The following is a 15588-nucleotide window of genomic DNA, read 5'->3' on the forward strand; positions in this document are numbered from 1 at the left end:
GGTGTATGGATGCATGCATGGGTGTGTGGATGGTTGCATAGATGGCTAGGTGGCTGTGTGTGTGTATAGATGCATGGATGTGTAAATGGGTGCATGCATGGGAAGCCGAGTAAATGGATGGACAGATAGATAGATAGATAGATAGATAGATAGATAGATAGATAGATAGATAGATAGATAGATAGATAGGGGTAGATAGATAGATAGATAGATAGATAGATAGATAGATAGATAGATATGGGGTAGATAGATAGATAGATATGGGGTAGATAGATAGATATGGGATAGATAGATGTGGGATAGATAGATAGATAGATAGATAGATAGATAGATAGATAGATAGATAGATAGATAGATAGATAGATAGATAGATAGGAGATAGATAGGAGATAGATAGATAGATAGATAGATAGATAGATAGATAGATAGATAGATAGATAGATAGATATGAGATAGATAGATAGATAGATAGATAGATAGATAGATAGATAGATAGATAGATAGATAGATAGATAGATAGATAGATAGATAGATAGATAGATAGGTGGATGGCTGCATGGATGGATACGTGGGTGGGTGGACGTATCGATAGGTGGATGGCTGCATGGAGGGGGTTGTATTTCTTCTGTCCCTCCCCTTGACTATCAGGTAGCAGCTCTCACTATAGTCAGGCTCCCCGCGCCTCCTCCTCTCCTCTACGGTACCGCACACTGTAGCTCTACCTACATTGCTCTGCGGCTCCATTCATCACGAGTGGGAGGGGCTACACCTGTCCAACACGTGATTGGGCACTCACACATCCGCCCCTCCCACCTGGTGACCCGCCCCCGATCCGCCCACGTTGCTAAGGACGCTGTGAGCCTGGAGACAGAGAGATGGAGGGAGAGGAGAGCAGCGGCGCCGCTATGGACGCGATCATTACTCAGTACGACACATACGAGGACTTCCTGGACTCCCAGGTCACCTCACTGGACCTCTTCTACCTGGAGGTAACACGTCACCGGTATACAGGGCGAGGTCGTCATGTCCGTGACGTCACATACTAGATCCTATCCGTGTATACAGTGCTGACAGACATCAGAACACATGGAGAACACTATATATATATATATATATATATATATATACAGCAGTCCTATATGCATATAATCCCTTTATAAACTACAGCCTTGTGCGCTTCTTACTAAGAGCAGTCTTCAGACAATAAGCATTAATGGTGCCTCGTTAACAGCATCTGCCACACTGATGTATGGATATTGGGGTCCGGGCACTAGAGCCCCCCAGGACTGTAATGCAGCCCTATTTGGCCTCATGGCTGTGCCTCGTTGTGTGGAATAACCTAGAGCCTAGATGCCCCAGAGATAGTGCGTCCGTGAACCAAATAACTATGTATCACTGGCAATGATACTTAACTTACAATACGCTAATCAATGCATTGGATTGCACACTTCCGCTCACATCAGTTGGTCGAAATTGCGTAATCCGCTTGTGGAAAATAAAACGCAGCATGTTCCATTTTTCGGTGAATATCCGCCACACAGAGCCCATTGTGCTGCATGGTCGCAGTCATGGCTAAGCGATGGCGCAGGAAATATAGCAAAAAAAAAGTGTAGTGTGTGACCGCCTGCGTGTGTGGTCATCCACAGTATAGGGGGCGCTGTAGACATATTGTTTCATTTTCCCATTCACCTGGAGAAAACATGGATGCACTATTAGAAGAAACCTGTCTGGAGGAGGCAGGGTGATGTCTTGGGTATGGTTCCGCTGGGTCCTGGTATTCATCTGGATGTACTGTGACACGTGACCATAAACACTGTAACATTGTTGCAACCCAAGTACATCCCATTCCGCAGTATCATGCACCTGCACTGCTGTAACATTGTTTACTAATGATATGAGATACATAATAAATCAGCCGGTGGAGGCAGTATGATGGTCTTGACAATCTTCTTCTGGGAATCCTTGGGTCTGCCATTTATGTGGATGTTACTATTCCACCTACCTAAACATTGTTGCACACCAAGCGCACCCCTTCCTGACAATGCTATTCCCTAATGACAGTGGCCTCTTTCAGCAGGGTGCTGTCTCCTGCCACACTGCAAAGATGGTTCAGCAATGGCTTGAGGAACATGAAAAAGAGTTCAAGATGATGTCTTGACCTCCAAATTTTCCAGATCTAAATCTGATCGACCTTCTGTGGGTCATGTGGGAAAAACAAGTTCAATCCATAGAAGCCCAACCTCACAACTTACAAGACTTCAGGGATCTGCTTTCAATATGTTAGTGCCAGATACCCCAGGACACCTTCTGTGCCTCAACAGATCAAAGATGTTTTAATGGCACAAGGGGGGCATAGAGTTCACAATGTTATGCAGTTAGTGTTAATGGCACGGCTGATTGATGTCAACTGTAGCATGCTGCATTGAACTTTGCATGTATAGCCGTATTCTGCCCTAGAACAATACCACCAAACGCTAGAACAGGGGACCCCAATCCCCTGATAGCAGACCCATTCCAATTGCACTACTTTGGCAAGAAGCGGTTTAGAATGGAGCAATGGTCGAGTTGGGTACTGCTGCTTCAATAGCCAAGAGCTGTTTGTGGCTTGAATACCCCCTTTAAAAACACACACACATATATATATATATATATATATATATATATATATATATATATATATATATATTTTGCCTACCTGAGTCCATACCTTGCCATACCCTCACATGTTTGGTATCCCAAATGGGCTATGTACACTTAGTATAGGCTGCACTTGTAAGGAATAAGGTAGTAATTTGAAGATCATGCTTTTATATGGATTAGTATTGGACTACGAATTTGCTTTCATCAAAAGAGGCTGTAATGGGGTAAACGACATTGCTTGTGCTGTATGAGCAACGCAGTTCAGGTCACTTTAACCTGCAATTTAATAATTTGTGAAATAACCCCAACAAGATAGAGACTGCAACAACAATTGTGCTAGGGTTGTCTGTTTTCAACTTGATGGGTCCTGTATTATCAGACCCTGAGCCCATTGGGTGGTCCACCTATTGTCTTATGAGCCAGTCCATTCCTGTCTCCAAGTGAAGCACCAAGCCACATTTATTGTATGTTGGAACACTGTTAGCTGTAAAATAGGCTTTGGGACATTCGTAGTATGGTGGAACACTGTTGGCTGTGGCATAAGCCTTGGGATATTTGTTGTATGAACACTGTTAGTTGTGGCATAAGCCTTGGGAAATTTTTTTGTATAGTGGAACACTGTCAGTTATGGCATAAGCCTTGGGGCATTTGTAGAATGGCGGAATACTGTTGGCTGTGGCATAAGCCTTAGGACATTTGTAGTATGCTGGAACACTGTTGGCTGTGGCATAAGCCTTGGGCCATTTGTAGTATGGTGGAACACTGTTGGCTGTGGCATGAGCCTTGGGCCATTTGTAGTATGCTGGGACACTGTTGGCTGGGGCATAAGCCTTGGGACATTTGTAGTATGGTGAAACACTGTTGGCTGTGGCATAAGCCTTGAGACATTTGTAGTATGGTGGGTCACTGTTGGCTGCGGCATAAGCCTTGAGACATTTGTTGTATGGTGGAACACTGTTGGCTGTGGCATAAGCATTAGGGCATTTGTAGAATGCTGGAACACTGTTGGCTGTGGCATTAGCCTTGAGACATGTGTTGTATGGTGGAACACTGTTGGCTGTGGCATAAGCATTAGGGCATTTGTAGTATGGTGAACACTGTTAGCTGTGGCATAAGCATTAGGGCATTTGTAGTATGCTGAACACTGTTAGCTGTGGCATTAGCCTAGTGTTTCCTTCTCATCAGCGTACTATTGTCAGGATGCTTGTGTATTCTCATAAAATTGGCTCTAGTCAGTGTATTTATCAACTATATTATTCATTTAATATGGTGGTTTGGGACACATGGTGCTGTTACCAGAGTTAAGGCCCATTTACACGAGAAGATAAGCATTCGAAGGATGGTTTTGACTGATTGTTTTGCATAAACTGCTAATGGACACTAATGTAAATCAGCCTCCAGGACCTGTATACAGAGAACAGCAGGTTGTCTGTTCTTTACATTTAGCTCCTTTGTTCTGCCATGGGCTTTCTGCTGAATGCAATGTAATCAGTAGCTCCCGTGGATAATACAGCACCCTGGATAGCAAACACAGCATGCCGTCTGTGTTATCTTCTCTCTGGCTGAAGGATGGATTTCATCCCCACCTAAAAATCATTGTTCAGCCGAAGAGTTAAAGATGGGAGCATTTACACACAATGATTATCACTAGAGATGAGCGAGCATACTCGTTCGAGCTTGATGTTCGTTCGAGTATTAGGGTGCTCGAAATGCTCGTTACTCGAGACGAGCACCACGCGGTACTCGTCTCGATTAAACAAGCACTGACCATTGAATTCAATGGAGCCGGCAATACAGCCGGCTCTATAGAAAGCAATGGGCTGCTGGCGATCGCGGGATGAATTGTCGGGAAGGGGTTAAATATATAAGCCCTTCCCTGCAATTCATCCAGAAATGTGTAAAAAAAAAATATATATATACTCACCTGGTCCCGGCAGACGGAGTTCAGCGCAGCCGGCGGCAGTCCTCCTGAACTGCTCTGAACAGCTGTGAGTAGTATTCAGCAGCCGGGGATTTAAAATCCCCGCCTGCTGAATGAGCTGCCTCTAATTGGTCACAGCCTGACCAATCAGAGGCAAATTCCCCTCACACACCCATTCATGAATTTATGAATGGGTGTGTGACTGCTGCCTCTGATTGGCTCAGCGGGACCAATCAGATGAGAGGCAGCAGTCACTCACCCATTCATAAATTCATGAATGTGTGTGTGAGTGGAATCTGCCTCTGATTGGTCAGGCTGTGACCAATTAGAGGTAGCTCATTCAGCAGGCGGGGATTTTAAATCCCCGGCTGCTGAATACTACTCACAGCTATTCAGAGCAGGTCAGGAGGACTGCCGCTGGCCACGCTGAACTCCGTCTGCCGGGACCAGGTGAGTATATATATATATATATATATTTTATTTTTACACATTTCTGGATGAATTGCAGGGAAGGGCTTATATATTTAAGCCCTTCCCGACAATTCATCCCGCGCTCGCCGGCAGCCCATTGCTTTCAATGCAGCCAGCTGTATTGCCGGCTCCATTGAATTCAATGGGCTAACATCGTTCTTCTCTGCCACAGCTCTTATAGCTGTGGCAGAGGAGAACGATCTTTATGCTGACAGTGCGGGGGGGGGGGGGGCCTCACTCTTGCCACTACTGTGTCGGACCTGTGAACTTGAGATGCAGCCCAACATGTAGCCCCTCGCCTGCCCTATCCGTTGCTGTGTCGTTCCCATCACTTTGTTGAATTGACCAGATTTTCACAAATGAAAACCTTAGCGAGCGTCGGCGATATACAAAAATGCTCGAGTCGCCCATTGACTTCAATGGGGTTCGTTACTCGAAACGAACTCTCGAGCATCACTGAAAGTTCGACTCGAGTAACGAGCACCCGAGCAATTTGGTGATCGCTCATCTCTAATTATCACTAAAACGATGGCTTTTGAGCTACTTTTGAGCGATAATCATTGCATGTACACGGAACTTTAGTTTGTGGATTAGACACTGGTGATTTCAGTTACTAGCCGAGTAGCTGTATACAAGCTTGAGATCAATGTGTAAAATGCCAAGCATTGGCTGGAACGTATACCAAAAGTGCCCATAAACCTTAAACAACTCTTCAATGAATGATCGTTTGTCTGACAGCTGTTTTCCCCAACTCCCCCATATACATCAACATTTGGCTTGGTTGAACATTCATGTGTTTAGTGAGTTAAGCCACTGTTAGACAGCTTTGACAACAGCTTACCTCTCAGGGAACAAAATGATGAAGCATTGAAATTCAACATCCCCAATACTTCTTTCCTTGATATCATTGAAGGGTTCACATAACTTAGCTCTAATGTGTATGGCAGTCTTACCTCTGGGTTATAAACCAATGTGAGGTTTTCTATGGGTACTATACACTTCCCCTCAGTGGAGACATATTAGTCTAGCTTCATGTAAATGACTAGAGACAAAATTTGGGGTTGGAGAAATAATGGACTAGTCTATTTCATGGCTACTACTGTTCTCTGGTCCTAGCTGAGAAAAATGTTAAATGTATTGTATAGTTTAGGAAACCTATTTTCATATACTCTCCTAGGAAAAATTGGCTTCTGATGGTGGTCTTCCTGGAGTGAAGAGAAGCTACAGTATAAAGAGTGTCCCTTCCCCTAGAAGACATGGTTTGTCTATGTATTGCACAGACAGCCTATTGATTTCAAGTATTTTTATTGTAGAATTTCATTGTCCCTGTTTTGGCACTGCAAGAACTTGAGCACTTATTGAGCACTTGCTGTCAGGTTCCACCACAGATTACATTGAACTGCTGAAGTTCGCAGGCGCAGAATACCCTTCTAATGAAAAGTTTGTAAAAAGTGGTAAAACTACAGGAACAACACTTTAGAGTAGTTTTTCTGGCTTGACGTGGAAGATCTTCACCAAGTTGTCTAAATCCTCGACCTTGACCTAGCTGAACATATATGAGTTGACTTGGATCATTCGCTGCCTGTAAGCCAGGTCTTGCCTACAATCATTGCCTGGTGTCCCTAATGTTCTTTTAGCTCAGTGGAGAATAGGCTACACTGCAAAGTCTGATGCAATAATTTTCCTGAGATTTCCCCGAAAAGCAGAGCTGTAACGTCAAAATGGGGCATGAACACTCTGCAGAGTCTTACCAGCACGTGTACTGCAGAACTGCGAACTGAACACAAAACTCGCAGGCATGACTGAGAAACAGACATAAATGTTACGCCACTCACACTCACGAACTGCCAAAACCAGACCGAACAGCAAAACTGTGAAGCAGACTTCATACTCATGGATAGATACAAACCAACGGCTGATAAGCGCTCAAAACACACACCAAGCATACCCGCAAGTATAAACAGATAGAATAGATACAATATGAGGTATTAGTTTGTATTTTGGCCAAGATACTTAAGCCTGCAAGCCCACTTCAAGGGTCCTTGTTGTCTCGCAGGTCCCTATCCTAACGAGACAACTAACCCAAGGAAACCTGCCTGCAATGAGGGGCAATCGTCCTGACAAGGATGACCCCACACTGGAACCTAGGGACCCACTTCATTCTAGATGATAAAAGACTCACAGCCAGACACATTTCACACTACATGTATCAAGGGCCGCAGACACGCAGGAGCATGACACTGTTCATCCTAAACATCCCGAATGCTGCACAGACACCTCATGTCCAGCCACATGCCCAGACACCTCATGTCCAGCCACATGCCCAGACACCTCATGTCTAGCCACATGCACAGACCCCTTATGTCTAGCCACATGCACTGTCATGCAGGAGCATGACACTGTTCACACTGAACAAACAGAGAAAAGGCCTGCAGCCTCTAGCAGAGGAGCTAGTATATATTAGCAGCAGACCTTGGTGGTTGCAATCCACACCCAGCCAGCTCAATCAACCACACCTGTGAGGCTATGCTGCTGAAAACCCACGTAGTACAACAGATCTGAGCAGCGAACCCTAACATTACCTACCTCTTAAAGATGTGACTCCGGAGATAAAGGCACCTAACATACAGGGGGTGAAGACCCGGGGGACTGTCTGGCTGGAGAAAACCACACCAAGCCTGCTCAATCAACCCCCACCTGTGGGGCTGACCAGCTGGAAACACATGTACGGTAGTACCAAAGATCCCAGCAAAAACGCTAACAAGAGCTATTAGAGTAGCAAATGGGACCAATTGGTAATCCCCATGGTTTTGGATTGAGATGATCAACAAGAACATATGTGAGTACAATGTTCAGTCGTCCACATACCTACACCCACATTCAGGGCCGATTTTAGAGAAAGGGTGTTTCTAGGCAAAATTAGGTAAACGATGTGCGAACGAGCCCAGCGCCCCAGGGGATTGCCCATAAACAATAAATTATTGAGAGCAAGGGTGAATGCAGACCGCCAGGTCCAATTCCGACTGTGAGAATTCTCGCAGCAGGATGCGACCCGTGTCCCTGCAGTGACCCGCGGCTCACCTCCTCCCGCGTCTTCTCTCTGCTCTGCGATGTGGCGGCTGATGCATAGCCGCACATGTGCAGAGCAGAGCTGGCGCATCAGCGGTGACGTTTCTGTGTGAGTGAGAAATAGGACATACCGCTGTGGCAGCGTGCAACGGCAGAAATTCTTCGTGCAATCTCGTCGCTAAATTTCCGGCCATGTGCATTCAGCCTAAGGGACAATCATTTACTTTAGATGAGAGCACCCCCTAATCCTGGCTTACAGTATACCACAGTGGTGATTCCAAAGGTTTGAAGGGAAGCATCCAGCGGAGAAACAGTTTCCAATATTTTTTCAAAAAAAATTACAAAAATAAAAAACATCATCCAATAGAGGTGTGTGACGCGTTTCAGGGGACAGCTTCACCCCGTTCCTCAAGCACATAACAGCACAACTAGCCAGTGGTGTATTTATAAGGTTCAGACATCAGGGGGCGTATGTTTGTGATTGCCCGATCCTGCGGTCATTTTGGCGTGTGAAACAGGTGCAAAAATAGGCATTTGCCCACACCATGCGCCTAGCCGCTGGAACACAGGTTCTTGTGTTCCAAAAGAGGTCAAGGCCTAATAGGGCGCAGTTGCATGGGCTATGTTTAGTATTCCCCTCGGGGGGATGATTAGGCCATTAGATCCGGGGATTGTCCCCCATATCAAAAACTTGTTGCCCCGAACATCCAAGCCGAGGCTTTCATGACAGCGCAGCTGCATAGAGTGTATCAGCGGCTGCGGACCTCACTGTAATTAGAAGGTCCCATCGATGAGTGCAGGGACATTATTGGTGAGCTCCGCAGCCACTGGTACACACAGGGCAGTGAGTCCAACTGCACAGCTCTCAGCTGATGTTCCGTGACTCCTTACAGATCGCGGTGCTCGGCAGCGTATGCTTCTTCCAACATCTTCCCTTGCACCCCACTCTCTGGTTCCTCGTATCCTGAGGCGCCAGAGTGCTATAGACAAGGAGGAAGTTAGAAGATGCACATGCTGCTGTGTGCCATAATCTGCAAGGAGTCAGAGAGGGCATTAGCTGGGATCTAATATAAAGATATTTGTGGAGGCATAAAGGGGAGCAAATGTGGAGGCATAAAGGGGTCTGACTACTTTGGGGTTACAAAGAGGAAAATATAGTAGGTGCATAAAGTAGGCATTACTGGGGGGGGGGGGGGGCATAAAGTGGACTCTCTACTTCAGAGGGGCAAAAGGGACATTCTAATCATGTCATAAGGGTTCTTTCACATGTGGCAGCTTTGGGTGTGGATCCACATCCAATTCAGCAGCCTATTTTGCAATACACCATTTGGGACGGCTTTTGACATGGTTTTCGATGTGGATCCGCAGCTGATTTCACCCCTTCGATTGTGAACTTTGCTATAGATCTGTGCCAAAATCTACATTTAAATCCACACCAATGTGTGAACGTACTCTAAAGGAGATTTAATACATAGGGGCTTAAAGAGGGCATTATTGTGGGGACAGAAAGGAGTTTTAGTACTTTACGGGGAACAAAGAAAGCATTATTGTGCTAGCGTACAGATGTCTCATTACCTTATAGGAACAAAAGGGACATTATTATGGGGGCAGAAATGAGGCTTATTACCTTAGGGGCATAAAGGAGGCATTATTATCTGGGCACAAAGGGAACTTATGACTTTAGGGACATAAAAGGAAGCACTGTTGTTGTGTCAGGACACTAAGAGGAGCATTCCTGTAGTAGAATGTCAAGTTTGTGTAAAGAGGCAAGACATGACTGGAAGAAATCATCATGGTGATCTGGATGCAGACAAAGAAGAAAAGGAAAACTGGACAACTACAATCCGAAAAGACGTCCCTTGTGATCACTAGCTATAAGGCAAAGTTCAGTTCTGCATTCAGTAACACTACGGTAGTAAACATCAGTCACTTTGTCGTATTAATGTTGTGATGGTACGATCTGGACCTTGTATAGTGATATCTTTGGCTATAGTGGACTTTTATAGGGTGTTGTGTTCAGTAACACTCCCGGTTTAGGGGCAACAATGCTATACAGTAAGATAACTATATAGGTATGTAAGTTTTTGTGTGTGTGTGGGGGGGGGGGGGGGGTCACGATTTGGGGCTTCTGCCATTGATCTTTTAGGACCTCTGTCCCCAGCAATGCCCCTGACTTCCTCATTGCTAATATAGAAGTCTAGCTCCAAAGTGCAGACATGTATCAATTCTTGACAACACCCATTAATGACGCTGTTATCCATCAGACAGCATGAGCTTTGGGATTATTTATGGTCTATGTGGTTTCGCTGTGCTGCCTCCTCTAGTGCTTTGCTGTCTTTGAGAAGTATTTTATTTCCCCAGTAGTTTTGCAAAACCTTTAAGGAACACTAGATGGCAGTAGATGTTAATGTGTTGTTTTTCCTCAGCATATTGGATGTGTATTTCTGGATGGCTGTAGCTTTGTGAACTCAATCACTTTTTCATGATGTCTGTAAAGTGTTCTAAATATTACTTCCACATCTCTCAATGAGGACCATAATGAAGAGGTAAGTACTAATTGGAAAGTTTTCATGTTTTTAATGCCAAGTCTTTAGATAATAAATCTGTATTTTCATGGCGTTAGGTAAACTTTATGTTTATCACAATTCAGTTACTTATCTAGATTTTCTTTCTATTAGCTAGTTACAGCAAAGATCAATGTATAAAATGCAATTTACCTATCACATAAGGCATATATGACATTGTCAATGCATCCAATGTTTTACATATAAGCTATTGTAATAATACTTCCATGGATTTCCTTTCAATTTCAGAATAAGTTTCACATTATTTCATCGGAAATTCTCCTGTTATAATGTTGTAGCATATCACCAGTCATATCTATAGGGGTCACAAGGGTCCTATTTGCAACCAGGCCCTTAAGTCTGGGGGGCCCTCGGGCCCCCCTCACCACAGTCACAGTTCCCCCTGAAGCTCCGACCAGGAAGATTACAAGTTTCTGCATTACTCACACTATGTTGTAGCATCTCGGAGCATAGCACAGACAAGACCCTCTCCTGCCCGTAGTGCAATGGATGCGCTCTGGAGGGGAGGAGGAGCCGATCAGTGCTATGCTCACACCCAGAGATGCTGTGACAGGCTGCGGCATGGCAGTGTGAGTAATGCAGCAACCTGTGATCTTCCTGGCCTGAGCTTTAAGGGGACTATGTGACTACAGGAAGAGAAGGGAGACCACAAGCAACATGGTGGAGGTGCAGAAGAGAGGCCATCCTGTGCATGGGAGTTGTAGAAGGGGGTCCACATTCAGAATGAGGAACGGCACAGAGGGGAGGCCACCCTGAGCATGGGGGTACAGTAGGGGGTTCACATTAGCAAGATGAGGCATGGAAGGTAGGACACCATGACAATGAAGAGGACACCAGAGGGGCCACCCTGTCCATGAGGGGGACTTAGAAGGAGAATGAGTTATTGTGGTGGGTACTAGAGAATAAATATAAGGGTACATTCAAGTGTAGCGGATTTTGATGCAGATTTTGGCACAAAAATTGACACAGTTTTTGGTGGTGATTTTCCACAATTCTGCTACGGTTGAACATATCCTTACTGTATTGAGACATTGTTACTTTGTAGGTCCTTACAGAGCACACTAGTACGGTTAGGGATACAAATGCAAGCGTTATTACTATAGGAAGGCACTAAGAGGGGCATTGAGAGTAGCGGCAGGATGAGGACGGTGCTAATCGTATAGTCAAGACGGGAAAGTTAGCAACACCAAGTGGAGGAGAATTCATCTGTGATCACTGGAGGTAACTGCACTATAATCACTATCACTGCAAAGAACTGGTATCTGACTATTATATGGTGACTGCATTATCTAGAGCTTTACTAGAGCAGAGCTGCTGCATCTGAGCCCACAGTGTTATAAAAGCCATCTTATCTGTCTAAAATTGTATGTGTGCGTATATATATATATATATATATATATATATATATATATATATATATATATACATACTTCAATCTTGGTCTTTTCGGGGACTGAATCATCATCAATGAGCGGGGATGCCACTATGCAGGAGCATGGCTTTGCAGAGGTTGCAGTGATAATCCATTACTGGAGTACGGAGGTGGCCCCTCCATTCTGAGCATCATGGGGGTCCTTGCAATCGAATCCTCACTAATGTACAAATAATGATGTGATGTCACTTTTAATAGCGGAAAACCCCTTATAATTCCTTCAGTTGGCTCTTAACGCTTTCCAATCCAATTTTGGATTCAGGGTTTCCTAAAAGGCTTTCTCTTTTTGCTGTTATACAACGGTGCCATCTTCTGGCTAAAGCTAGTGTGTGTGCGCCAGAGAGTGAAGCCGCTGGCAATAGACAGTAAGGCCTTAGTCACACGTGCGTTTTTCACGCGATTTGCGGATCGCATGACGGATGCGCATCCGCAAATCGTGTGACCGGTGCGCGCAAGTCGCCCGCAAATCGCCCGAAAATCTGCTCCTAGCCGCTTTTCATTAGAAACGGGCCGGAGCTGTCCAGCGCATTGCATTCAATAGAGCTGGCAATAGAGCCGGCTCCATTTAAAGCAATGCGCTGCGGGCGAGCCCGGGATGAATTGTCGGGAAGGGCTTAAATATATAAGCCCTTCCCTGCAATTCATCCTAAAATGTGTAAAAATAAAAAATACATATATACTCACCTTCTCCCGGCAGCCGGAGCTCCGCGCGGCCGTCCTGCAGTGGGTGTGAAGGGGGTGTGAGTCAGACCTGCCCCCTGATTGGCTCAGCGCTGAGAGGCAGCAGTCACTCACCCATTCATGAATTCATGAATGGGTGTGTGAGTGAAACCTGCCTCTGATTGGTCAGGGCTGTGACCAATCAGAGGCAGATCATTCAGCAGGCGGGGATTTTAAAGCCCCGCCGGCTGAATAGTGCCGAGAAGCAGTTCAGGAGAACTGACAGCGGCCGCGGCTAGACTCCGGCTGCAGCAGAAAGGTGAGTATACAATTTTTTTTTATTTTAACACATTTTAGGATGAATTGCAGGGAAGGGCTTATATATTTAAGCCCTTCCCGACAATTCACCCCGCGCACACCGGCAGCCCATTGCTTTCAATGGAGCGGCTGTATTGCCGGCTCCATTGAATTCAATGGGCAAACATCGTTCTTCTCTGTCACAGCTGTTACAGCTGTGGCAGAGAAGAATGATTTATCTTCTATATGTTCTCAATGGGGTCGGCGCTGCTGCCGCCGGCCCCATTGAGCGCATATAGAGAAGAGAACAGGAATCGCAGATCGCAGATAGGTGCAATCTGCGATTTCTGTTCTATAATTTATCGGACGAGCGCATAAAAAGCGCTCATGTGTCCGATACCATTGCAAAGCAATGGTTTTATGAAATCGCCGGACGCATGTGCAAATCACGGCTAAAAACGCCCGTCTGACTAAGGCCTAAGAATACCCTGTCGGACGTCTTCTGACATTGGAGCTGTACAAGCTTCAATCAGAATGTAGGAAGACGTCAGACAGTGGGTTGGGAATGGTTAAACGGGACATCTAGTTCTAATAATTTTCTAATATGCCATAGAAATATATGAGAAGATAATGGGAGAAGTGGCTGGCACGCTGGGCAGTACAGTCCACAAGTCAACCACTTGATGTCCAAAGACACTTCTGCAGAGTACAGGCATTGCACTAAACCTTTGGCATCCGTACCAGTCCTTAAACTAGACTTGTCAACCACTATGACTCCGAACTTCAGGTAGAAGATGCAGAGAAGTTGAAACACTAGGGGGATTTAACTCTGTGAGAGAAAACCTCTAGGTGAGTCGCTAAAAATCAGAGGAACACGAAGGTAAAGTAGGTGTCCGTAAAATGGCAACGGCACAAGGACAAAGCTGATAACATCATTGTTTGAATTGGAGCCATTGTAATCATTAAGGTTGCTTCAGCGAGGCGACGAGAAGGAGATAACTGTCAGCTCCTACTGTTAACACAATAGATGTAGCAGATGGACCGTGGAGAAGAATATGTAACTCTGTAATCTGGTAACTAACGGCACTGATGGGAATACGAGAGCAGAGCTAATCTGACATCAGGATGGAAGTTTATGTGAAGGTTGCACTTTGATTTCTGGCCAGACCCCATACTGTGTGAAACGGCTCCCTAGGTTCCCGTAGGTGTGTGAGCAGGGTTTGTGCATCCACTGCTGCCTGAAGATGATCTCACTTTGTCATACCTCCCAAGGTTTTCATTTACACATTGACCCAAACCACACCCCGCTATTTAACTCATTTTCCAGCCACAAGCCCAACTCTTTTTCCCTAAGCACAGGCCCATTTGATGGATGAATTGGGATATGGAAATGTAATGGGAACGATCACATGTGTTACAGAAGCTTAGTTTATGTGCAGAATTAAAGTTTATTAAGGATTATTAGGGAATATCCCAAATTTTGATATGTTGTGTATGCATAAAGCTTTGATTTTCAGTACTGGTGTTACATGGCTCGATTTTGGTGCTCATCTTAGGCCCAATGTCCACAGGCGGAATTGAATTGTGGGTGCTGCAGTTCCAGCCTCCCATAGAGAAACATGGGTGTCCGCAGCTGAATTAAAGCATGCAGATTTGTTTTGCGGACCTTTTGGTCCGGAAAACAAATCGCAGCATGCTCCATTTTGCTGCAGTTCCCACACGGACGGCTTCCATTGAAGTCAATGGAAGCCGTCCGATCCGCGGATTCTGCTGGAAAGCAGGAGTTTGGGAAAAAAAACTTCTACTGCACATGTGTGCCAGAGCGCCTGCACACATCTGCAAGAAGACCCGCACAGGTACCTGCGGTCTTCAGCCGCAGGAAGGGTCTGATTCCACTGTGGGCTCCCACATGTGGAATCAGACCCACCCATAGACATAACACCTTAATGGCCTTTAATTTGATTCAGACTGCATGGGGCATGACTTATCGCTCATTCCCCATAACTTTTTATTGCTGTAGGCAGTACATCCCACGTTCAGAAGGTTCAATCACACATTAGGTTAACAGACCTTCTGACAAACGCTCATTGGCCAATGCAAGGCTGCTCTCACACCGAAGTTAGGGTCAGTTCTGCGTAAGGGTCAGTTTAGGGTTTCCAGCTCTCTGCTTTGTTTTTGGAGAAGAAGCTGAATTAAAACAGAAAAAAAACAGACTGTGCTATTTTCCTATCCAAAAAACATGAAATGGAATGGAATGAAAGCAAACTGATGCCTTTCCATTTTTTGAAACCCAATTGAAATTGATAGGAAACAAAATTGACCAGTTTTTTACTGTTTCATTTCAGTTTCTCTTCTCCAAGAATGGAGTAGAGAGATGGAAACCCTGAACTGACCCTAACACAGAACTGACCCTAACGCCGGTGTGAAAGCTGCCTAAAGGGTCCTTTATGGCTATAAATAACCCTGTGTCTGACTCTTGCATCTGCCCAGATTATAATGTACCTTTGCATCAT

At 45.2% G+C, this 15588-nt stretch overlaps 1 protein-coding gene across 1 annotated transcript in view; it reads left to right on the plus strand.

The window, feature by feature from the left end:
- Positions 1-855: 855 nt before the first annotated feature.
- Positions 856-15588, plus strand: part of CFAP299 (cilia and flagella associated protein 299) — a 446034-nt gene continuing 431301 nt past the window's right edge. Inside the window, exon 1 of the mRNA XM_066574916.1 lies at positions 856-989. Within this exon, the coding sequence (XP_066431013.1) occupies positions 876-989 (114 nt within the window). The 5' untranslated portion in view covers positions 856-875. The remainder of the gene's footprint in view (positions 990-15588) is intronic.

Source organism: Eleutherodactylus coqui, chromosome 7, assembly GCF_035609145.1.
Source record: "Eleutherodactylus coqui strain aEleCoq1 chromosome 7, aEleCoq1.hap1, whole genome shotgun sequence".
NCBI lineage: Eukaryota > Metazoa > Chordata > Amphibia > Anura > Eleutherodactylidae > Eleutherodactylus > Eleutherodactylus coqui.